Genomic DNA, 27,561 nt, shown 5'->3' on the forward strand with positions numbered 1-27,561 from the left:
CCGATCAATCCATTTCCCCGTCCGCAGAGCCGCGAACACTCCGCGCCGGTCGAGAATGATAAGCGAATCGAACTGATAGTGTAATACCTCACCTCGAGAGAAAATGTACTCCGAGCAGTGAGTGACAAATCTCAATCTCTTGCCTCCGCTTGCCAAAGCTGTACCGCCGCACAGTCACTTCGTGTCGCGCGACAAACTCTTAAAATTTGGCGAAACATTACTGTGAAATTTAAAATGAAGTGGTTTATTGTGCTCAGTTCGTTGTTGTTCGGAGTGGACGGTCTGAACATTTTGGGCCTCTTCCCACACCCGGGGAAAAGCCACCACGACGTTTTTCATCCCCTACTTGTTGAGCTCGCGGAAAGGGGTCACCAGTTAACTGTAATCTCTCATTTCGACCCTCCAAATAAGATCGAAAGATGGAACCAGATAAACATGGGAGTTTTCTCGAAATTCCACAGGGAAACGTTGGATTTCAAAGTGTTTGATACGAACAGTTTTGTGTCGGGAAGATTTCCGCATATTGTGGAATCGTTGGTGATAATTGATTTAGCGAAAAAAATGTGCGATGTGTTGACGAACTTGCCCGCGGTGCATGATATTATCAATAATAATGTGAAGTTCGACGTTATTTTGTTGGAACAGTTTAATAGTGAGTGCGCTATGGGAATTGCGCACTTTATCGATGCGCCTGTGATAGGCCTACAATCTCATCCCTTGACTCCGTGGACGTATTCATACTACGCGCAGCCTGATTTTTCTTCCTACATGCCGTGCATTGTCCTTTCTTTCGGACCTCACATGAGCTTTTTGGAGCGAGTTGAGAACGTATTTTTCGGGTATTTGTACAGAGCTCTGTTTAAATATACGGTGTTCATTCACGAGAAGAAAATAGTCGAGAGAAACCTTAACCGCACCATCCCGCCGCTGAATGAAATTGCGCAAAGGACCAGTGCACTTTTGTCCAACACCCACTTCACTCTCCACGGAGTGAAGCCGTTGGTGCCTGCGATTGTGGAGGTCAATGGGATGCACGTCAAAAAAACGCTGATGCCTTTAGAGCCGGTAATATCAATTATTAATATACAATATAAGAAAATAAAAAAACTATACATTTTTTCCCACATATATTTTGTTTGACCAGTAACCGAGTTTCGTTGTTACCAACATCGTCAGACTAGTTTGAGGCTAGACAAATTTCAATTAATATGTGCACAATTTTTTTTGACAAAATGATTTTAATATCACTAATTGATTCGGCAATCACTTTGTGGTCAAATCTATCCATTTTTAATTTAAGTTTACCAAGAACATACCACATTTGAAAAATCTATTGTGATACGCATTTTGATGCAATCCGCATCATTTTCAAACACCGTAATACGGTGTTCACAAAAGATTTTTAAAAAATGGTGGTATTTAATAAGTAAAACTAAAATAAATAAATAAATTAAAAAATGAGTGAATATATGTAGCGTATTATAATAACAATAACATATAAGTTATGGTAAGACTTAAAGTATTATTTTATTTATTACAATGCGATGACAATGACGAAGAGAACATATCAAAATCCCCGTACTCATCGTCAACCAGCTTAGAAGAACGAAAGATATAGAAACTTTGGTAAGAATTTATTGTACTCGTGAGAAGCGCTAAGGTGTCAGTTGTCCTGGCGTTCCAACTGGAAATTTTAAAGCATATATCGTAGTCGTACAGGAGAAAGTGACCAACTAACAAAACGTAAAATGTTCAGGAGGGCCATTTAAGTCACTTTTGCTCGGCAATAAAATAAACATTAATGCAGTTAATCATTTTTACCAAGTCAATATATTATACTTACAAGTTTAAAATCCTTTGGGATGTTGCTCAGGGCAATATTAAGCTAGTAAGATATCAAATAGTCAATGATCAGGTTTTTGTAAAAAATGCAGTTGGTCACTTTCTCCTGTATGACCACGATATGTACGTTCCAGCAATTCCGAGGAACATATATACCAGTGTTGTTCGCATTTTCTGTTGTAATTACTCACACCTATATTATTGTTCAAAACCGACGAAGGAAGTCTGTTTGTTTCCCCGCTGAGATTATTATCTTATTTGTTTAATTTATTGACGTCTGTCGACCTAAATTGATGTATGAGCGTTTTATCTTTTGTTCTCTATGACCGATTACTCAGGTAATTAGTTTATTGACGTGTATTAAAGATGTAAGATATAAATATTTAGAGTAGAGGCATCCTCATTTCGTGTTGTGGAGTTGACTCCGTTAAAAATATTTGACCTTGTTTCGACGTCGTTAAGTGGTCGATTTACACACAAATTACTTGCGTTTTTCGACGACCGCTTCTTCTTTAAAAAAAAAACTTGTATCGCTCATATATTAACCAGACTTATTGGTGCTGTGTTACAAGGTTAAAATAATACATATTGTTTTCTTATGCCTAAACTATATGCGTTTTTTTTGGCAAAGCACATCGATTATAAGTGATATAAACGATAGGAAATGTAAAATGCGAAAAAATGGGTTGGAAACATTTTTAAAATACCAAAGTAAATTCCTACAAAGTATTCAAAAGTGACTTTTTTTGTTCTCAATATTATTAATATATAAAGCATTTACTTTGTGGTTGGTCATTTTTACTTATTTTTTACAATTGACTTTTTTTTACTTTTTTAATATTTGATTTTTTTTTATTATTGACAGTGTACATATCCTTGAAACATAACAATTTTCTATTCATTGCCATATAAAAAAAGCAACGTTATCAATTTTAACCCAATTTATTGTGGTTTTGTATTGTTTTGAAATATGGCAAAAACAATATTATTTTAATAACATGCGGTAGATTTCAGAATATTATATATAAATATTTATTTACGTACATTCCATAAATAAATAAACAAACCAATTTTTTTTAATTCAATGTTTTAAGTGTATTAACAAAAGTATTTACAATATTTTGAGTGTGTTAACAATAGAATTCACAATATTTAAACCAGCCAATGACAGCCTAATTACGTAACATGATGTTACAATGTGCAACATCATGTAGCATTATATGTAACAATTATTGATAAAATGGTGTATGTAACGCAGTGTGCGAAGTGATCATTTTTACCAGCCTATGACAAATCGTAAAGCCCTTTGAATGCCCAGAATTCCACCATAAATACATATTTTCATCTCAAATATTGTACATTTCTCCATTTAACCGAGTATAAAAAAATATTTTAAAAAATAATAAATATTAATAATAAATAAAATATCGCTTTTAGACTGTTTTAAAAATATTACATTTAGACAACTTTATTTTTTATTTTATGAATCAACTTTTTTATAATAATATTTTTTACTAGACCGCTGCACTGGTCTAGTCATTATTTGCTCTTAATTCAAGAACGTAAATTATGAAATTATAAAATTGAGGTGACCTAGAAAATATGTAATGCAAAATTAATGTACACTGTCCAACTTTACTTTTTCAAATATTTTGTGCATAATTTTATGCTGATTAAATACAATAACTTATTATTTTGATTATTTTTACATCCAAGTAAAACTTCAAAAGCGGCGATTTGATAATCGATTATTGGAACTGAAATTTCGAAGATGCGTCACGCTTATTAGGTAAAATTCGTTACATGCGAGAGAAGAAAGATATAACGCCGAGAGAAGGAGAAAGAGAATTTTGACGCCACGGGAGTGAAGCGAAAGAGAGCATGATATACACATCGATACAATAAAATAGTGTCGCGATGCGCGCGTTGTAGATGTACACGTCAGACGCTATATATGAACAGCTGGGGTACCACGGGTTGTGTTAGTAATATTTATCATCATGTTTAATTAAACCAATAACAAAATTTGGAGCTACAATTTGTACAATTTTTTATCGTTATCTCGGAAATATCGAATTACGAACATATTGCTCATATTTTAATTGACACAAACCATTAATATCAGTATCAACAATTAAAGGACCAATCAATGATTGTATAAATATTTAATAAACGTTATATTTTTTATGCAAATATTCTATAGTTGCATTTGTTTTGAGATTCTTCTTTCTCTGTCTCTCACATGAAATCTCTGTTGTTCTTTAATTTTAAGAAGTTTTATTTCTGCTACGTGTACGGAACTGCACGCGTATTTTTTCCCATATGGAACGAAGAATGCTTGATGCTAATAAAAACTAGGCCCGCAAACATGTGTATAAATTATCTAAAGATGATTGAAATTTCTATTGACGATAACAACTGATATCTTGTTAAGATCTTAGAAAGAAAATGGTACAAAAATTCTCAGTTTTATTGAAATTGATATTCGAGATTTTTTTTTGGAATATATTCAATTGTGTCGGGTTGTGGTCCCGTGGTTAGTGTCACGGACTCTTGAGTCAGATTTTCTCTGTTCAAACCCACTCTGCCACAATTTGATACCTATTTCACCTATTTCTAATGATGAGCTTCTTAGGCTCAAATAAATAGTATGAAATTAAAGTATTTTTGCTAATATTAAAAACACAAATATTACTTACAACATTTTGAGTGTGTCCAAATACTTGTTCACAAAATCTGGACTATTTACAATTACAGGAGTTATTTTCATATTATTTTTTGACATCTCATCAAAGATGAAGAAGAAAATGGAAGTCTGGGCATTTACGGGGCTGACGACCGTCATAGGCTGGTTTAAGTGATCACTTTACACACGTGTAACATTCACCAATTCTACCCATTATTGAGAACCACACTACTCAAATTCTTGGAAGTTCTGTATATATGAACCAATTTAGAAACCTTGTTCTTGAATCAGTAGCACATCACTAGAGACATCTATTGGTGAGATGTAAAGAAGCTTTTTATTAAGCAGAAACTCTTATATCAGTATGTGAGGTCCGAATCCTGGATAATAATCACACACATGAGAAACGATTATAATCCTGGATTATAATCACACACAAGATTTTGTGAACAAGTATTTGGACACACTCAAAATGTTGTAAATAAATTGTCTGGTCAAATTATAAGCTTAAATAATAAAAATGAAAATGGTATTTTCTGGCGTTTCTCATGCGTGTGATTATAATCCAGGATTCGGATCTCACATACTAATATAAGAGTTTCTGCTTAATAAAAAGCTTCTTCACATCTCACAAATAGATGTCTCTAGTGAAGTTCTAGTGATTCAAGAACAAGGTTTCTAAAATTGGTTCATATATATAGAACTTCCAAGAATTTGAGTAGTGTGGTTGTCAATAATGGGTAGAATTGGTGAATGTTACACGTGTGTAAAGTGATCACTTAAACCAGCCTATGACGGTCGTCAGCCCCGTAAATGCCCAGACTTCCATATTCTTCTTTATCTTTGATGAAATGTCAAAAAATAATATGAAAATAACTCCTGTAATTGGAGATAATCCAGATTTTGTGAACAAGTATTTGGACACACTCAAAATGTTGTAAAGTATTTTTGTTAATAATAAAAACACAAATATTACTCTTTAAAAAAAATTATTTTTCCATGATAGTTGATAGTTCTTACAATGCATAAGTCATGCAGTACAAACAATTTCTACGTTTTTTGCGGTTACTAATTTCTTGGAACGATCAATTATGTTACTTCATTGAGAATCAACAAACGTCCCATATGATTTTTTTCAATTAGGATAATTATCATGTATCCATAACGAAGGTCGTACAAACTATTTTCAGAAATAAAAAATGACAGTTCATATACTGACTATAAATATTTGAATAACCTTGGGCGAGGTACGGGGTTAGATTCCTGGCAGCGTGTCCAGACCTTGTAATGAAAAATCCATTAAAAAAAATGGTCATAGAAAGCTTAATGACAATTTAACAAATTAATTTTAAAAGAATCCCATTTATATTTGACCTTTTAACGAAAATTTTATGCAGAAAAGGAGTTAAATTGATGCTAGAAGGTGTCTAGAAAATTAATGTTTGAAAAAATTCCGTTCATATTTGATCTTATAACGAAAAGTCTATACAACAAAAGAAGTTAAATCCATTCTAGAAAGGGTCCAGAAAATTAATTGTTTAAAAAAAATCCGTTCATATTTGACATTGTATCGAAAAGTCCATACAAAAAGGAAGTTACATTAATCCAAAAAATTGTCTATAAAATTATGTTTAAAAAAAATCTGTTCATATTTGACCTTGTGACGAAAAGTCCATTAAAAAAGAGGTTAAATCGACCTTAGAAAGTGTTCCCGTTCATATTCGACCTTGTAAAAAAGCATGCAAAAAAGAGGTTAGATCGATCCCCATCCGCTGTATCCTGCTCTATTTAGTAAAAACTTTTATTTATCTGGTAAACCACGGTCGCTCTGTATCCCATGTGCTTAAAATCAATTTAAACGCAGCCCAGTCTCGTTACGCTGGACAATTTTTTCGAGGTCAATATGTAGAAATTTGGAATAACATTTCTTGAACTTCTCTTTGCCTGTGTTCATTAAAATACGTCAATATGCTAAACACTTATGCTAATAATTAAAATTATTTAAGTTACGATGTTTGGTGACATCAGAAGGCTGCGATTATTTAGCTGCTTCTTCCTTGTGTTAAAATATTCGTTTACTACTTTTATAGAATATGCCAAATATGCATTAACTGTTTATGACTGTCAACGTCGAGAATGTGATATGCATTTAAAATGACGAGCGGCGAGTCACTCAGTACAATGCACTTTATACGGACATACGAGAAACGAGAAAAAAATAAGAATATTGTTTATGGATCGAAAAAGATAGTTAATTTGATATTAACTAAATGTAGATATAAAAAAAGTATATCTGTATTTAATCAGTATTATTTATTCAATGAGTTAATTAAAAAATTAATAATATTTGTAGTACTACAATATAAATCTGAAAGTTATATTGAAAAAATCTCGTTTGATACAAAATTCATCACCGCGTCTTTCTTTGTCTTTCAAATAAATCATACTTCCGATTTTAAACAATGACAGCTAAAAATGCAATAAAATAAAATGGGTGTCGAGTTGTGGTCACGTGGCTAGTGTCGCGGACTATTGAGTCAGAGTTTTTCGGTTCGAACCCAATCTACCAAAATTTAATACCTATTTCTAATAATGAGCAACTTATGCTCACAATTTTTTTTGTTTATAATAAAAAACAAAAATATTTTCCTTTAAAAAAGAAATAATAATTAAATCTGTTCAATTCATTAAATTATGGTCGTAGTCGGATTAAACACAGCTAAGTTTATCATAAAGTTGTATTAATAATGTATATGATATAACATCATGCAAGTTTCGTAAATATGTTCTGATTTTACATGGCCGACCAAAGTTTAAATTGCAATATAATCTAAAACACAAACATTTGTTATCGTATTTAGACATCTTATTATTACAGAAAGCAATTTGTGCTGAAATCCAAAGATAAGATTGAAAAATCATAAAGAGTAACAAAAAGGCAATTCCTTCTATACAGGATGATTTACTGGACATTTAAAAAAAATGTAAATGAATTTTAAAACAAAATGTTTTTTTGGGTCAGAATGACATAACATATCGCTCACTCCTTTCAAGAACGTCATAAATCAAAATACTTGATTTTTCAGGAGAACGTTTTTAAAGTTTAAGAATATAATACAATGTATTAAAAATAAGTATCAAGCCATTTTATTGAACTTTTTACTGCGCAGCAGATCTTTTTAGGTAAAACCTGAAGGTTTTTTCTCCATTTGAAAAATATTTAGTATATTTAAAAAAAATATTAAACAACACATTTTCTTCAAAATGCAAAAACAACACTTTCTGGCCTGTAGCGGGTAAATATTAAGTTAAAAATATGCCTCTTTTGCTGGGATATAGTACATTTTCTGGGCATTTTGAAAACATGCACAACTGAAAATTTTCGATTTTTGATTTATGACGTTCTTGAAAGGAGTGAGCGATATACTAGTACATGCCGATTAACTATAATATAAATTTCACAAAATTTATCCAACTAGGGTCTTACATTTATGTAAATAAAAGAGTCTCTGCTAAACAAAAGCTTTTCCAAACCGACCACAGATAGCTCTCGTGAACTCAAATATAAACCGTAATGCGATTTTCGATATGTGTATGAGTTACACACATTTAAGTAGTGTGGTTATTAATCATGGGTAAAATGGTAAATGTTACTTGTGTGTAAAATAATTACTTATGCAGTCTATGACAGATCATAAGCCCTGTAAATACCAAGACTTTCACATTATTCTTCATTGTTGAGATGTCAAAACGTAAAGATAACCCCCAAGTGAAAAAACCCAGATTTGTGGACAAGGATTTGAATACAATCAAATATATTCTGTTATGTATGTGTTATACAGTTAAATATGAACTAATAAAGAAATGACAAACAAATACGTTAATCGAAATAAAGGTTCATATAACATGTTGTTACAAAAAATAACATCTTTTTTAGTTGCATACTGTACTAAAAATTACAAGCTGATACCACAAGGTCGTAAATTTTGCCCAAAATGTACCAACAACCGCATGTAATATTGATCAAGGATAGAGAAAAATATTTTACCAATTGGTGTGACGCAAGTTTTGTGTGTACCGCGTACCTACACACTGATTTTATTGGACATTTTGAAAGCATTTTATGTGTACCTACATACATATATCGGATGGTCGAATTTTAAGGATATTATTTATTGTCATTTTCATTCAATTCCTACAAATTTAAAGTTAATGTTACAAAAGTATATTATATTTTAATTAATAGATTGGACAGTCAATTTATGGTAGTATCTTTTCAATAAATATACATACTTCTAATTAATTGAACGATAAATATAATCACAGATATTTTTTAAGTGCTCATATTTTTGCCTGTTTTAGAACAAAACTCCTTCTGTCATAATTATAATTGATTAAAATAAATCAAGATAGGCATGAAATTTATGTACTATCAATTAATTTAAATGAAAAAAAACTAATTAAGATACATAGTTATAACGTATCTATGTTAATATAAAAAAGAAATATTTTGTATAAAATATTATAATATTTTGACCTTGGTATGCCAGCAAAAATGAAGTGACACATAACGTTAAATTATTTAATGAAGAAATAAATCTCGTATTTTAATACATATACACATATATAAATATAATAATATTCTAAACAAATCATATGATTTAATAATAAATTATAATATTTAAAAATAAAAATAAAATTAATGTAATTCTTACGTTACCAAATTCGTTTATTTAAGAATTCCACATTATTTATAATATGAAGTAAATTTGACAGAAAAGTTTTTTAGGATTGGTCACAATTTTAAAAAAATGTTGAAATTTGTTTAAATCGAAAACTTTATCCTGAATTCATAACCTTTCGTCAGTGGTACCACCCAATATGTAATAATATGTCCGTGCTATTGGCTGATTGAAAAAGAAAGAAAATTGATGAGAGTAGAGGCGATTCGTCAGTTATATCGTCTTTAAAAAAAGAGATGTATCTTGGTTCTTTAGAACTTCTTCAGAGTTTCAAAAGATTATGAATACCGTTGGATAGGCCATATACAATAGTATCTTACGCGGCTGAGACATAGCATCTTACAAGGGCCCAGAGCAGCCATATACTCAGCTTTGAAAAAAGATGCCTGTAAAGAATTTTAGGCGTGCGGTGGTTTGACATGAAGAACGTTGGACGCAGTAACACATGGTCGCAAATGTCGCAAAGAAAAGGCGATTTAATTGTGTAATCTATGTACAAACTTAGCATGCCTCTCAAGAGCAACCATCAAAATTACAATTTTTACAAGGCATCAGATTCCCATCTCAGAAGACTTCCACTGCTGACAATTCGTCGGTTCTCATCTGAATTTGGGAATGTTGACTTGCTTTGGGAGGATACAATGGAGTTAACAGCCGACAGAAGAGTCCGGAAGCATTTTGTTGACTTCATTTGCCCCACATAGGTAGATGACATGGATGAATGAATGAAAACAGTGATAATTTATCATTTGTGTTCGAAACTTTATTTAATAATTGATGAAAAATCTATTGTCTGACAGAAAAAACATTATAAATTGTGTCTCTCAAACACGGTTATGAATCTAGGGCTAAAATTGAGTTGAAATTGATAAAGTTCAGTAGAACCTTTAAAACCGGCCCCGTCCACCTTGAAACGGATCATCTTCACCCAACGCTGATGTTAAAATTTACTACGTCGTATAATAATACATATTTAATGTTTTTTTTTTAAAGTAATTGTTGATACAAAAAATTAAAGAAAAATAAATTTAAATAAATTACTAAGAAAACACATTACTTTTCGTATTTTTGTGTGTATATTATGTTATATGAGTATATTATGTTATGAATATATCGATAACGAATCGTCAAAGCACTTAATGAATTTTTCATGAGACGATTAATTTTATTATTTTCGAAGATTAATTTTATTCTTTTCAAATAAATATTTGAACAAAATGAAATATTTAATAATCAAGATTTCATATCAATAATTCAGATTCTTTTTAGTTCCTGTTATTGTTTTCTTTTTTAGTCCAAGCGGCTAGACTATGAAATGAACTGCATCTACATGTGACACTTGTACTTTCTCTAATAACTTTCAAGAAAATACTGAAACATATCATTTCATTCTTCAAAGTCATATCATTCTTCATCCTTCCTCTACTTCTTCGCTTTGACTACTTACCTGATCCTATTTTCTTTGTGTTTCTTTTTTACATTAATTTCTATTTCATTTAATGTAGGTACTCATATAATGTTGAAAATTTAATACATGTTTTTTTATTGCAATCAATTATCATTAAAGTTTTTTCCTCGGATACTTACATATATGAACAAGCATTATCTGCCATCTAATTATAAACTATGACCAGTCTCTCTAGTCTATTTTTGGTTGCTTGGAAGATATTGCTTCTTAGAAATAAGCCCGCCAATATATGTATATTCTGTATTACCATTTCATTGCCCACATCTGTATAAGCGTCCCTGAGGTAGTATTTTACGAAAAAGGCGCTATATAAATTAAACGAAATTAGTATTCTGTAGAGTTAGTTTTAAATAGGTAAATAAATTTATATAATAAAAGATAAAATCGATATATTAAACGTTTTATTTTAAAATGTCTTTTGAAATATATTTTAGAGATCACGTGTTGATTTACAAAATATGTTGAATAAATAGATTTACAATACATGTACATAAAATTCCAAAAGTGAGATTGAAAAAATACATGTTTTAGATATTTGTATCCCTGATATTTTTTATTTGTTTTTTTTTTTTAATATTTCTCATCTTATTTTAACAGGAGTTGGAGAACTTTATGAACAACTCAAGAAATGGAGTTATCATCTTCAGCATGGGGTCCATGTTGAAAACGTCCACTCTGCCTGAAGATAAAAGGGACGCATTCGTTGACACGTTCTCCAAAATTGATTACGACGTCATATGGAAATGGGAAGGGGAGCCGATCCCTAATCTGCCAAAGAACGTCATTTTGAAGAAATGGCTTCCCCAATTCGAACTTCTCAGTAAGTATTTTACGTAAAATTTTTAAACAACACCAATTTTTTTATTGTATCATTAATATTCAATAATTTATCCTCGCTGAGTTTTCTAGGGTCGAGGGTACATTTAATAATTCTTTGTAGTTATAAAATTATATGAAAGAAAATTGTTAATGACATACAATCAAATACGACTTGGCTAAACGATAAAAACAGTTTTATTTTCATATATTTATAAAAATATATAAATATTTGTTAGTTGCCTTAGAAATTTTTTCTTGGCGATTATGTAAAGGATTTAAAGCATATTTAGTTTATACTTATGTCTTAAAAATGATAAAAGGATGTGTATAGTTATTAAATAAATACTGTCCGCCTCCGTGGTGTAATGGTCAGCACGCTCGGCTACCGTTCTGGAGGTCCCGGGTTCGATTCCCAAGGGGGGTAAAATAAATATAAGTGATTTTTTCACTGTAATATTTATTCGATATTATTACCCTGGACTGGAACCTGAAGCGGAGGGCTAATCACCTTTCCTTCATGTGTAAACGATCAAGATAACACTGCGTTTATATGACGCAGTGCCCTATGCATCATTGGGGTGCGGATAAGGGTTTTATTTATTATTATTATAGTTAATAAAAAGTGAAAAAGCCTGATCTCCAAATAAATATAGTTGGTAGATTCTAGTTTTCTGTCCTGTAAAGTAAACACACAAATAAAATAAATAAAATATCCAAAGTTAGTATTGTGAACATTTTCTTGTGTTGAGCAAGTGTTTGTGATTGTCATGTGTAGTATTGTTGACATTTTAGGTTAAAAAATACAATAATGTTTTAAATGAGAAAAACATGGCACGATCAGGTATGCCAAATACTTGAAAAAGGTCAGGTTAGGAGTCGTAACAATCGGCGGGTATGTATGAGGAGATGCATGAACGTGGATGAGGCGAAGAATGTTTGCAAAGACAGAGTGGTGTGGCGTGATGGTTAGTTAGTTAGTTACATTGTGATTTTGCTATAAGGTTAAATGACATTTGTACTTTGATCCGTCTCATTACTGAGTTTTTACATTACTTTTGCGAATTGTACACACATGCATTAAAATATAAAATACGTTAAAAGTATGACCTAATATAGCTTCTCGTAATTGTATGCAAATGAATAATTATTGGCGACGACACGTATGATACGTGCTTGTTTCAATGGCTTTTGGTTTAGCCATTTAGGTCTTTTGTCGTATTGTTTTACTGTACACAAGCTTCCTAGAATAAGTGACAACGGAAAAATACAGCGTACATTATAAGATACACAAAAGAGGTTAAATCTTTTTTCTTTTTCATTATCCGTCCATCTTTCAATTAATTTTATTACTAGATAAAAAAAATGTAACGTATATATTACATTGATACATATGTTATATAGATCGTTAATAACGTGAAAGCAAGGTGATCAGTCTTATGGCCCAAGTCCAGTTCAGGGTGATATTAAGTAAACATAAAAGTGAAAAATCAATATTTATTTTTTTCTTGAATTTCTTGGGAATCGTACATTACGGAGGCGGACATGAAAACACTATTTTTTATTTAATTGTATTTGAGCATACAAAAATTCAATATTCCATACATTTTGTTTCACATTTTTGTCTTACATGTTTGTTATTATTATTTGATATTATTAAATTATTTCATGAGTACATGGTAAAAATAAATTACAAATTTATTAATAAATGCAGACTTTAAAAATCGTAAGTATAACTAATGTATTTCACCGATTTTAAAAAAAAAAATTAAAAACAGAAATATTCTTTTTTACATCGATTTAAAGGTTTTAAGTGAATTGTATTGTATTAGAAGCATGTATACATTTTCTCAGTATTTTTTCTTCTTCTCTTCATCTCTTTATTACTCCAATCGCGAAACCACTAATTTACCATTATATAAGTCGCAAATTAGCAAAAGTCACATTGGTCATTTTTACCGTTCTTTATGTACTTAAAAAAAATGTACACATACATGCATCCCAAAAAAACATTATTTTTACCTCCGAAAATTATTGAATTTTTTTTGCAATCTTCAACAAACCAACCAAATAACAGTGAATGAAATAAAAAGATATTTAATTTAATTCAATACTCGTTTCTCATTTCGTAACGATTGTAATCTTTTTCACCGCAACGGAAAACTAAGCGTCAACACTCACGAGCAAAATTTTGTTTTCATATGCTGACCATTTTGTCGTCAGACAAGGTGATATTTATGACTGTAAAGGTGTGCATAATAATTAAATCATAACATTTCGAGTAAGTATAATTTATATATCGATTCCCTTGTATAAACTTCATGCAAGGGAATCAAAATATCGAGCAAAAAATTACAAATGTACTGTTTAATACTGGTTTAAAATTCAATAAATCCGGTAAATTTTGGTTTTTATTTGTTTGTTTTTAAAATTATTTTTTATATTTAAGTTTTTACAAAAAAAAAACATCTAGAAAATAAAGGGAAGTAATAATTAAAAATTAAATTGATTTCGGGATGTTTTTTATAAAAATATTTAACCTTATTTATATCATATGAAAAACAAATTATTGATGGCAAAACCAATTTATTGGAAGAGAAAAGGAAGGGTAGGGTACAGGAGAGGTATAAAAGGGCGTATAATCTGTCATCGACAAGTTGAGGTGATTAATTTATGTAACATTCACCATTCTGCTCGTGTTTTGAATATCCAATTCACTTATTTGGGGAATCTTAAAACTTAATGATAATTTAATTTATGTTTATATTAATTATTTTTATTCTAAACCTTGATGTGTAATGTGCAAGCGTCTAAAGTTCATTTGGCAAACACAATACTCTAACGTGCAAAAGCAAACAGCCGCAAGTTAAAAACAGTAGTTTTGAGAGAAACGAGTTTTTAAGCTAACTTAAAATAATTATCTTTTTTGCCAACACGTATCGCATGTATAAATTAATACAAGTTTGCAGTTATTTGGATAATGAATATCTCGGTAAAGGAAAGAGATAGAGCAAAATATGTGATTGTATATGATAGAGGCTAGTTATAAGAATGCTTTGAGCCGTGTTACGCCAAACAGCCGCAACTTGAGTAAAGCAACTTGTTGCCTTTACACATTAGACATAATATCCTATAAATAAATATAAAAAAAATACTAATCTTAATTTACGACGTATATTAAGTTATGCTAGTAATATATGTATGTCTTATGTAAAGTTTATCGTGCGAGCAGGTATTAATTCCAATTATTTTGATTATATACACTTGATGGAGACCTAGATCGCTTTTAGCGCAATAATTCATGATCCAAAAGTATGTCGTTTTATAGATTGGTAGAGAGTTGCAAAAAATTCTGCAAAATTAGATTGCGACGAGTAATAATGAGCAATGAGTCAGGCGCTGATCAGCAACGCTCCACTTGCAAAGGCAACTAGGTAATAATTGCTGTTTCTTTAGAATCTTTCTATAAAAATAGTTTAAACAAAACAAATTGAACACCACTTATGTTACAATTACAGAAACGACCAGTGACTAAAATTTTATGCAGTGCATTTCGTATGTATTTTAAAAATATATATGTATATATATATATATATATATATATATATATATATATATATATATATATATATATATATATATATATATATATATATATATATATATATATATATATACATATAAATATATAGATAAATATATTTATATATGAATACACAAATATAAATATAAATAAACATATATGTATATAAACGAAAAGTGGACTGAATGCAGGATGTAGATAATGAGGCGAATGTAGTTGAAAATAAAAGCAGAGAAAGGCCGAGGAAAGTTGGCATGATCAAAGTATTTCAAATATTTGGGCGTAGACAGGTTGAAATATATATATATATATATATATATATATATATATATATATATATATATATATATATATATATATATATATATATATATATATATATATATATATATATATATTTATATATATATATATATATATATATATATATATATATATATATATACATATATTTATATATATATATATATATATATATATATATATATATATATATTTATTTATATATATATATATATATATATATATATATATATATATATATATATATATATATATATATATTTATATATATATATATATATATTTATATATATATATATATATATATATATATATACATGTATATATATATATACATGTATATATATATATATATAAATAAACATATATGTATATAAACGAAAAGTGGACTGAATGCAGGATGTAGATAATGAGGCGAATGTAGTAGAAAATAGAAGCAGAGGAAGGCCGAGGAAAGTTGGCATGATCAAAGTATTTCAAATATTTGGGCGTAGACAGGTTAAAAGTCGTGATAAGCGGCCGGTATATATGAAAAGATGCATGAATGTGAGGAGGCGAGTAATATTTGCTGCCCTCTGCCCACCTCTATGGTTAAGTGGCTAGTTTTTTTTTAGTTAGAAATAAAATGACAATAAATAAGTTTGATATTTAAATCATTACAGTCGTGAATAGTTAAAATCAAATGCTATTTTACCGAATGGTATCAATATATTCATAATATTATGTTTATTTTATTATGAGTTACTTTGATTGACATGTTTGAGGTTTCGATTTATTTTGCTTATCTTCCATCTGCCTAGTGTTAATTTTTAGTATTATCTAGTTAAGCGTTCAGTAAATATGATAATAACATTTATAATTTCATATACTTTACACCAGGGGTGGCACAAACGTGGCGCCAAATATGGAGTACAAGATGAATGAAAATCGCGTGTTGCATCCTTGTGACCGATTATTGTTTAAAATGGTTTCATAACTCAACCTATTTCAATATTTTAAACACAAATGTGATATCAGTTCAATCAGTATAGCCTTTGAAATAATTGAGGAATATCGATTGTGTTTATAAACATGCTTTCATTTGAAAGTTTATAACATGTTTGGACCTTTATGAGCAAGTAGTGATAGCAGACAACTCAAAGTTCTAGGCTAATTTCGTTCTCAAAGCTTCTTCTCGCTCAGAGCTGTTGTAAATAACATTCACCATATCACTCAAAGTTCTAGGCTGATTTCACTCTTAATGCTTCTTTACGCTCAGAACTGTTATAAATCTCATTTGTGGACCTCTTTGTGTGTGTAGAGAGAGTAGACAACTCAAAGTTCTAGGCTGATTGCGCTCTCAAGGCTTCTTCACGCTCAGAGCTATTCTAAATCACATTTGTGGATTTCTTTGTGTATGTAGAGAGAGCAGACAACTCAAAACTCTAAGCTAATTGCGCTCTCAAGGCTTCTTCACGCTCAGAGCTGTTATAAGTCACATTTATGGACCTTTTTGTGTGTGTAGAGAGAGTAGACAACTCAAAGTTATAGGCTAATTTCACTCTTAAAGCATCATCTCGCTCAGAGCTATCTCTCTCCTAAGGTTAAAAATTACATTTGTGGACCATTTCAGTGAGTAGATAAAGTAGAAAACTTAAAATTCTAGGCTATTTCCGCTCTCAAGGCTTCACCCCTCTCAGAGCTGTCTCTTTCTCAAAGTTATAAATTACATTCGTGGACCTATTTGAATAAGTAAAGAGAGCAGACAACTCAAAGTACTAGACTAATTTCGCTATCAAAACTTCATCTCGCTCAGAGGTGTCTCTTTCTCAAGGTTATAAATCACTTTCGTGGACCTCTTTGAATGAGTAAAGAGAGCAGACAACTCAAAGTTTTTAGGCTAATTACTCCATCAAAACTTCATCTTGCTCAGAGCTGTCTCTTTCTCAAGGTTATATTTACATTCGTTGACTTTTTTCAGAGAGTTAAGAGAGCAGACAACTCAAAGTTCTAATTTAATTTCAAACTCAGGGCTTCATCTTGCTCAGAGCTATATCTCTCTCAGATTATAAATCACATTCATGGACCACTTCAAGTGAGAAGAGAAAGTAAACAACTCCAAATTCTAGGCTGATTTCGCTCTCAGGGCATCATCTCGCTTAAAGCTGTCTCTCTTTCTTCACATTCGATAGTTGTGGTCCTGTGTTATCTTCACCAAATGAGGCTCATCGGCATTTATAATACTTCTTATTGTCTACAACAGCGATCACCCTTTATTCTAAGAGATAATTCCTAACTATTGTAGACATGTGTGTTTTGAAATGGGGTAACTTAAGGAATAAAATTGTGCACTTTAGTTATTTCCTTTTTTCTATAAGCAGACTTTAACCTTATCCCTATTTTATAACCAAAACGATGAATGTAAGAAGGTAAAAAAATGTTCTTGAGTTGTATGGAGATCATAATTCGTTTGTGAAAAACATGGCACATAAAATATTAAAGGTTGGCCACCCCTGCTCTATATCATATCTTATCTGCCACCTAAAGATATACAAATTATATAAAAAAACATGAGATCAAGTAACTTAATTATTTTTATTTTATAATATTATATTTTGTAATCGTATAACTGATAATTTCACGTTATCTGATGTTTTGAAGTTATGGAATAATTTTTTTGGTACAGTTTTTACAAATACAATTTTTCTTTGGTAGTACTACTTCATTATTTGGTATCATTTATTTGGTATCGTTTTGGTATCATTTATCATCTTGAGGTCAAATTTCTTAGACACAGGTGAATGATCGGCAGACGCTTATCACCAGCGTCGGGGTATCTTAATCGGGTTGATCGAAAACCCGCTTAATTTTAAGCTAACATTTTACAATATTGCATTTTTTGTTGTTGCTTAAAACACATTTTTTGTATTAAAAAACCAAGTTTTTCTTCGAAAGAAATAAATGATTTTGAAAAGAAAAGAGTTATTGAAAGGTTAGGTTAGGTCATCTCCGCTGGGGGAGGCAGAGAGAATAGAACGCCACACCACTCTGTCTTTGCAAACATTCTTCGCCTCTTCCACGTTCATGCATCTCCTCATACATACCCGCCGATTGTTTCGACTCCTAACCTGACCGCTTTCAAGTATTTGGCAAACCTAATCGTGCCAAGTTTTTTTCGGTCTTCATCTGCTCCTTTTTCCAATTACATTCGCCTTATAAATTTGATTTACCGTTCTTTCCTCAAGAAATATATGAATTTGAATAAAAAGAGTTAATAAAAGGTAAGTAGTAAAAAAATAAAATATACAAATTCCCTACATTCCAATATATGTATATCCTAAAAAAAATGTGCCCGGACAACACCTGTGGCTTTTAGCGTAGCCGGTCGCGTACTGACTTTGTATATTTGCGAGTACACCCTTAACGCTAACGCATCGTCGGAAAGTTGCGATGCAGTTACGAAGTAAATTGCGCAAATATTGCAGTGCACTGTATCTCTTTGGTTTATCTGAGCCTCTATGTATGAATGAATTATGCGATTCGTTAAGTCAATTAATGTGATTTGTTATTAAACCTGCTTATTACATCACAGTACTGATCTGACTGTTGAAAAAATAGTGATGTACCATGAAACGAGGTATCTACAACATATTTTTTAATCTTTTAGTGTATTGTTTTATAAAATAATTATTTTTTTAATGGAAAACTATTGAAAATAAATATTTTTATACAATACAAGCTGTACCCGGCTACGTGTTGCTGTGTCTAAATATGGTTTAATGGAAAGTAAAACAATAGCACACATTTCAAATATGTTAAACTTATAAAATCCTTATACAATATTTTAGCAGCTGTCAAGAAGCATGCTGTCCACTATGAGCAATGTTCAGTATTGCGTGTGTTACTGTTACGATAATCAGAAGGCGTTGCCACTAGGGTTATTTTTTTTCCTGCCTCCTGTAATCTTGCGTCACAATTTCAAATCAATCGGTGAACAGGTGTTGGAAATTTAAAATTTTGAAAAAATGAACATTAACGATTTTATTTTTAAAGATAGATTTTAACCATACAAGAAAAGATTTTAATGTAATCGAGATGCGTTACCAAGTAAAATTAATTACTTTTATAAATAAAAAATAGGGAATTTCACCTATTTCATTGAGATTGACAATGAAATATAATCACTGAATGTAGGGGAGAGGTTCCTATCTTGGACCGTTTTTTTTTCCGAGTCGCATAAAATCGTTACTTGACAATGTACGTTAAAAACATATTAAGCCGAATACATTACGTTAATTTATGATTAAATTGTTAGATTATATCATATGCTAATCATTGCAGTATACATAAAAATGACATTTTACAAAACCTCTTCTTTTGGCCCAAGTTACGGTACGGTCCCACACCTAGGACCATATGGTATTGGACCATATATAACGTAATTGCTCAGTAAAACTATTGATGTTGTTTATAATACTTAATAAATTTATAAATTTTATTCCAAAACTAAAAGTGGCAAAATCTCAGTGCTCAAACGGTTAAACGCTTATAATTTAATTCTAAGAATTAATCATTAATTGTTAATGGAAAAATATAAATCTGCCAAGGGTAAACTTCACTTTTTTTTTATCAAATATGGCCCATTCTACTTTTACCTAATAATTTTAAAAATCTAGTTCAAGGTTAACAACCTGTGGTCAAGGTCAATGTCTATCATATATCAATGGCCGATGTTCATGTCTACCGAACAAGAATCGGTAAAATATGTAAATGTTCGTAACGTATGAAAAAAAAATCATATTTTTTTTCTTTCGAACAAAAATCGTAGTCAACCATTTTTAAGAATGCACCTGACTGACGACATACCAAATACCTCTAATTATTATTTTAAAAAAAAATAATATTAACCCTATCACGTCTGTGATTTGTAAATTTTTTTATAATTATTAATATGATAATGATTATTATTATTCGTATTTTATTATATGCAAAAATGCTAAATAACTTTTTGTGTGAAAATTTTAGTCTGTACGTAAATAACAAACTCAACTTATCAACAACAAAATCCGAACTAGTATAAAAGATGGAATTTTTTCTTTGAAAAATTAAACTTTTTTTATTATTAGTACACTTTAAACCTACCGGTTTCGACAAGTTTTTTGTGAGGGAATGTAATTAATTATAAGTATTTTAATGTTTTAAAATTAAATAAACCCTGATGATGACAAGGTTCTTGTTGAAACCGGTAGGTTAAAGTGTACTTATAATAAAAGTGGTTAAAACAAAGTTGTTTAATTTTATTAATTAAGTTTATAAAATGTGCCACAAAGTATCTACGAAAAACATTCAAGGATTTTTTTCTCGTTATCTCGAAAATATCGAATCACGTTCATTAATCTCATATTTTAGATTTCGACTATCACACACCAATAAAATCAATATGACCAATTGTAGCACCAATCAATGACAATGTAAATATTAAATAAATATAATACTTTTTGTGCTAATTTTGTGTTGTTCTACATATTTGAGATGCTTATTCTCTCTCTGTTGCTTTTACTAAAATCTCTCTTTTTCTTTATTTTACACACGCATTTTTTATCTGTCATTACACCCTCAAAATATTAAAGCTTAAAAAAGGAATAAAAGAAAACCCTTAAGAATGCTTTTACTTCGTCAAAAACTTAATAAATAAACTAATAAAAAAAATATTAAGAGAATAATAAAGCTTTTTTTCAATAAAAAGCTTGTTTTACATTATATGAATTTTTTCATCGAAATTTAAAAAAAAAAAGTTTTTTTTTAGGTAAACGTAAAGGGTTAAACATTTAAAAATAAGAATCAAGTAACTAAACCAAACAAAATACTAAGCAATGAATAAAACCAGAACTCATTTTTCTCCGAATAAAATCCTTGCATAATTATGTCGTCTTGGTAATATTATATACAACAGGTGCAAAAAAATCTTTTAAATTCCTTCACAAAACGTTGCCTTCATATTCTGAATTTTTTACATAAATATACAAATAATATTAGTAATACTATTATTTAATGGACATCTGGTGATATTCAAACAAACAGTAATTGAATATTGTACGAATAATATTTACATAAAATATTTAAAGCACTCGTGTCATGTTTATATGAAGGTACATATATTGTGTGTGTGTAGATAGGTACATATGTACATAGTACATCGGTATTTACAAAATATTACAAAGATCAATGTCAATAATGTGAAGTTGACAAAGGCATATTGTCCTTCATCTGAGCTGAGAAACATATCATCTAAGATATAATCTATGTACATATTTACAATGAATAAAAAAAGTCAAATTTCGTTTGTTCAAAATTTCAATTCTCTTAAAGTTATTCACCGGCCGTTTTGAAATTTTGACACAACAGTACATTCGAATACCCGCGTGTTTTTTTTTTAAACCGGTTAATTTTTTTTAAACAGTTTTTTTTATCGCCATGGCAGATCCATCTGTTGAAAGCAACAGCAGCACATGCAATTCTGATCATCGATCATGGCAAATGGTGATATTTGACAGTGGCTTAAATTATTGTATTGTACATTTAAATGAAAATAAAATATTGTTTTGTACCCACAAGTATTGTGAAAATATAATGAATTGTTATTATTATATATTGGAAATATGTGTTTCTTCATTTTGTTCTTTTGCATGTGTAGTTTTCAGTAATAAAAGTAGGTTTATTTGATAAAATTTACATTTGATGCACTAACTTTGTGATTTTCCATTTTAATGCTTTAGTATTAATCAGTCTTCTAAAGAAGCGGTTAGCTTTGAAACGGGTAGATATTATAATTATGTAAGTTAATAATGATAAAATATTTAAAGTGATTTTAAAACTAAGTTACATTTAAAATATAGGTTTATTTGAATTGGAATATTTTTTTCCTGCTTTCGAAATAAAGATTATGATTGTTTTTTAATACATTCAAGTACTAGATGTATGCAACACAAACCCAAATTCACTAAATATTCTATTAAATTTATAATGTTACTTCAAATAAGATTATTTAACTAAACTTCGTTAAGTTTGAAGATGCCTTAAACTTTTAAGGATTAAATCACGAACTACTTAATATCAAAATCTAGCTTTAATTTAGTTTGGAAGATTTATTTAACTTTCATCTAGGTGCCTTCAATTAAAATTTTAATTTGTTTTCAAGAGGATAATGAAATTTTAAGGCGATTCACTCTTTTCCCCAAAAAATACTGTAAACAAAAACTTAAAGACGATGAGAATATTTCAATTAGTTTTTTTAAATTATTTCAAGAGTCAATATTTATCTTATATATAGATTTGGCATTTACTTTGTGGAATGATATGTTGGTTATTAAAAGTTAAACACTTGTATTAAACCACTAATTGAGTTTTTTTTCATTATCAGTTTCGAAATCTGCAGACGTTTTCATCGACAAAAACACCTCTTTTTGTAGTCACCTGTCGTTGAAAACATCTGTAGATTTTGAAAAAAGGAGTGTGAAATAATACGTAATTAGTGGTCCCACAATTGTGGTGGTCCTCACCAAAACGTTACATTTCCATTAAAAATGATTTTATGTAATTAGGAGTTTTTTTTATCTATTTCAAAACATATAACATATTATTTTTTGACATCTCATCAAAGATGAAGAAGAATATGGAAGTCTGGGCATTTACGGGGCTTACGACCGTCATAGGCTGGTTTAAGTGATCACTTTACACACGTGTAACATTCACCAATTCTACCCATTATTGACAACCACACTACTCAAATTCTTGGAAGTTTTATATATATGAACCAATTTAGAAACCTTGTTCATGAATAACTAGAACTTCACTAGAGACATCTATTGGTGAGATGTAAATAAGCTTTTTATTAAGCAGAAACTCTTATATTAGTATGTGAGATCCGAATCCTGGATTATAATCACACACATGAGAAACGCCAGAAAATACCATTTTCATTTTTATTATTAAGCTTATAATTTGACCAGATAATTTATTTACAACATTTTGAGTGTGTCCAAATACTTGTTCACAAAATCTGGATTATCTCCAATTACAGGAGTTATTTTCATATTATTTTTTGACATCTCATCAAAGATGAAGAAGAATATGGAAGTCTGGGCATTTACGGGGCTTACGACCGTCATAGGCTGGTTTAAGTGATCACTTTACACACGTGTAACATTCACCAATTCTACCCATTATTGACAACCACACTACTCAAATTCTTGGAAGTTTTATATATATGAACCAATTTAGAAACCTTGTTTATGAATCACTAGAACTTCACTAGAGATATCTATTGGTGAGATGAATATGAAAATAACTCCTGTAATTGGAGATAATCCAGATTTTGTGAACAAGTATTTGGACACACTCAAAATGTTGTACATATAACATACATAAGTCATATATATATTTAATACTCCCGATGAGTAATTTCTATTTCTCATTTTGGAACATGGGATTAAGGTTAACAAGACTGGAACACAAATAATAAAGTAACAAACAAGATTTTTTTAAATAACCAAAACTAATACATACATATTTCTTATTACATGGCAAAATATAAAAACAATAAACAGGCATAATAAACAGGCAAAAGAAGCATATTTAAAAGAAATAAATGAGAAAAACATAAGGTGAGAAGCATATTTAAAATAAACAAACGAGAAAATATAAAAAATGAGAAAATATAACAAATGGGAAAAAAAACATAAGGTAAAAACAAAATAAGAAAATATGACTAATCACTGCATATTTATATCTTTCCATAAAGTACCTTCTCAGATCATTTATTTTAGATATCGTTTCATATTGGTTTAACACGGGATTGGTTACATTTCGTCTTAACTTTAATTTAAACTTCGACTTCGAATATTAAAATTCCAATCTTCTTCAGCAGTTTGTTTTAGTGATTGATTTAAATTAAAGGGCACAGGATAATGAGATTTCCTTTTTTCAGGCCATCCAAAGACAGTAGCCTTCATATCCCACGGAGGGTTGCTTGGAACAACTGAAGCCATCCACGTCGGAGTTCCTATGCTCTTCATCCCAGTATTCGCAGACCAGGGGACTAACTCTGCTGCAGCAGTGGAGGCAGGGTTGGGAGACAGGGTCCTGTATAGAGATGTGACCAAAGAAACCGTCTACAAAGCCTTAACCAGAGTATTATCTCAAGAGTAAGTACTCTTGAGTTCAATCAATTGAACCAATTTAAAATAATGGGAGCGGAAGCGTTCGTAAAGAACGAATTGCGATACGTATAACAAGGACATCTTTAATTTATATATACGTATATATATATATATATATATATATATATATATGTATTTATATATATATATATATATATATATATATATATATATATATATATATATATATATATATATATATATATATAAATATATATAAATATATGTATAAATATATATATATATATATATATATATATATATATATATATATATATATATATATATATATATATATATATATATATATATATATATATATATATATATATATATATATATATATATATATATATATATATATATATATATATATATATATATATATATATAAACATGATTGGTTTATACATAAATTTGTGTATAAAAAAGAATGCAAGGCTGAAATAAGCATGTTTATTGTAACTGCAGACAGTTGGTAGAATTCCATATATAATTATTGGGTGATATATCCAAAATTAAACACGGCTATTGGATTGAATTCTATTTAATTTACATATATGATGTATGATGCGTTTCGTTTTATTAAGAGATTATCAAAGACAGTGTTTGATAATGTCTTACTAAGACGAAACGCGTCACATATCATATATGTAAATAGAGTAGAATTCAATCCAATAACCCTGTTAAATTTTGGATATATTACCCAACAATGAAATAAGCATTATAGACAAAATTAAGAGTTTACCTCTTACTCTTTATTTTATCGATAAAACGGAACCTATGAATGAGGAAAGAACGCTATAACAAATTTAAAAAAAGAATGCAGTTGGAAAAAGGAGTGGAAGAATACCGAATATTTATTTGGATTTATACAAGGTCCGAATTTTAAAGATTTTCAATGCAGCTTGTTACTTGATCAGTTGCTTTTGTGTCCAGATACTTGTCCACAAGTTTGGTTTTCTAAATATAATAAAAATACAAAAATTAAACCAGCCTATGATAGTTCATAAGTCCTGTAAATACCCAGACTTCCATATTTGTATTAATCTATTTTGAAATGTCAACAAAGTATTTTGAATAACCTTGAAAATGCAGGATCACAAGAAATTATATTAATTTTCAGGCTAAGACAGTCAGCAAAGAGTCTTTCAGCCCAGTGGCATGATCGGACTCCACCCCTGAAGCTAGCTGCCGATACAGTGGAGTACGTAGCTCGCTACAAGGGAAGGAGGCTGCGCTCTCCAGCCCTTGACCTTTCAACCTACCAACTCTACAACCTTGACGTCCTAGCCTTCTTCTTCGTCATACTGTCATTACTACTTGGTACCATTTTCTTGGTTTTGCGATTTGTCTTCAGACTCTGCTTTGCGCGAAGCATTCCTCAGAAAGATGACATGGATAAAAGAAATAACAACATAAAATACAAATTGAATTAAGTATTAAGTTTATTTTGGTGTAAGGAAATTTATTTTTATGTCGGTAGCCCAAATGTTAATTGTAAAGTATGTTTGAAACATTCCTCTTACAATCGTTTTCCGTAAAAAATGGATGTAATTTGAATATTATTGAAAGATGGAAATATTATTTTGTAACCATTGATTTTTAAGTCTTAGTTGACGAAGAGTTAAATGGGATAAATAATTGAAACAATTATTCTGATGAATTTTCTTTTTATCAGCTTTATTTTTGGTGCTTTTATTTCAACCGGTTTCGACCAGCACTTCGACTTCTTCAGGAATGGACACATTTGTATCGAAACCTGAAGACAAAGAAGAATAAAAGTATTTAAAACATAGTTTTTGTATTATTTATTTTAAAAATGTGCCACAAAGTATCAAAAAAATATTGAAAAAACTTATTATTTTCAATAAATGGTAGGTAAGAGGTTATACTTGTATTGTCTTCTAACGCATATAATCCAGCTTTATTTTCTTAACTTCTTTTATGTTTATCAATATTTTCCTACGCTGGGCAGCATTATTTACCAAATTCATTGACAGTGAGAACAAAACGATTATGTATTATGTATATGGTGTATGTGATACATCAGTAAGAAAATTTGACTCACCTTCCAAAAAAATCAATGTATAAATATTATCAATATTGTATGTTATTTACTTAATAAAATATATAAATTATTATCGATATTTTTCTTTTATTTTTCCAATAAAAAAAAATCATAATCCGAAGTTTTATTAACATTTTCATTACTTATTTCTTTCGACACCAAACGAACGCGTATCAATATGTATTAAAGGTATTTCAAGTAAGAAATTCATCTTTATTTATTTATTTTTAAAAAAATTACACACATTTGTCACATATATCATATTCTCGATGAGTAATTTCCATTCTTCATTTTGGGACATGGGATTGTAGTTAACAAGACTGAAAAACTGATAGTAAAGTAACCAACAAGTAAATACAGAGCAAAATGTAAAATATAAAGCAACAAAAGGGACGGTAAATAGGGATATAGAAAATATAACTAATCACTAACTCAAATACCTTTCCATAAAGTATTTTTTTAATTCATTCATTTTAGATCCGTGACATGGTTCTATTTTATTTATGACAGGCAGATGGTTAATTTTTCTTCTTTCATACACAATAAGATGCTTTGTCCCGATTGAGACACCTCTTAAATATATTGATATTTCATCCGTTAAGTAAATAATCCTGTGTCTGATAAAATAAATTTAAAAAATGATCATAATAAACTGGTCGAAATAAATGTATTTTTAATTGAAATATTATTTTAGACTCTAGGGGCTTGTGCTATACGCGGAATTTTGCCGTCCGGCAGTTCGGTTTTGAAAAATAAAAGCGACTACGACAGTTTAGCGTGATCGAATTTACGCGCAACGTGTTCACGCACCGAACAAAAGCACCGACCCGAAGAAAGATCGACAAAAGCACAA

At 29.8% G+C, this 27,561-nt stretch overlaps 1 protein-coding gene across 1 annotated transcript; it reads left to right on the top strand.

Moving 5' to 3' along the window:
* On the top strand, nt 1-26,785 carry LOC148308537 (UDP-glycosyltransferase UGT5-like). Its single transcript, XM_088261572.1, has 4 exons — nt 1-1,065; nt 11,336-11,558; nt 24,406-24,622; nt 25,764-26,785. Exons 1-4 carry the CDS (start codon nt 235-237, stop codon nt 26,074-26,076), a joined length of 1,584 nt encoding a protein of 527 aa, XP_088117698.1. The 5' UTR covers nt 1-234; the 3' UTR covers nt 26,077-26,785.
* Nucleotides 26,786-27,561: the final 776 nt, after the last annotated feature.

The sequence above is a fragment of the Brachycentrus maculatus genome, unplaced genomic scaffold (genome assembly GCF_059751285.1).
Source record: "Brachycentrus maculatus isolate JH-2025_06_01 unplaced genomic scaffold, ASM5975128v1 h1tg000158l, whole genome shotgun sequence".
NCBI lineage: Eukaryota > Metazoa > Arthropoda > Insecta > Trichoptera > Brachycentridae > Brachycentrus > Brachycentrus maculatus.

Coding starts and splice junctions, on each gene's coding strand:
- LOC148308537 (XM_088261572.1), top strand. CDS start 235: ATGAAGTGGTTTATTGTGCTCAGTTCGTTGTTGTTCGGAGTGGACGGT. Junction 1,066..11,335: donor CGCTGATGCCTTTAGAGCCG/GTAATATCAATT, acceptor TTATTTTAACAG/GAGTTGGAGAACTTTATGAA. Junction 24,623..25,763: donor ACCAGAGTATTATCTCAAGA/GTAAGTACTCTT, acceptor ATTAATTTTCAG/GCTAAGACAGTCAGCAAAGA.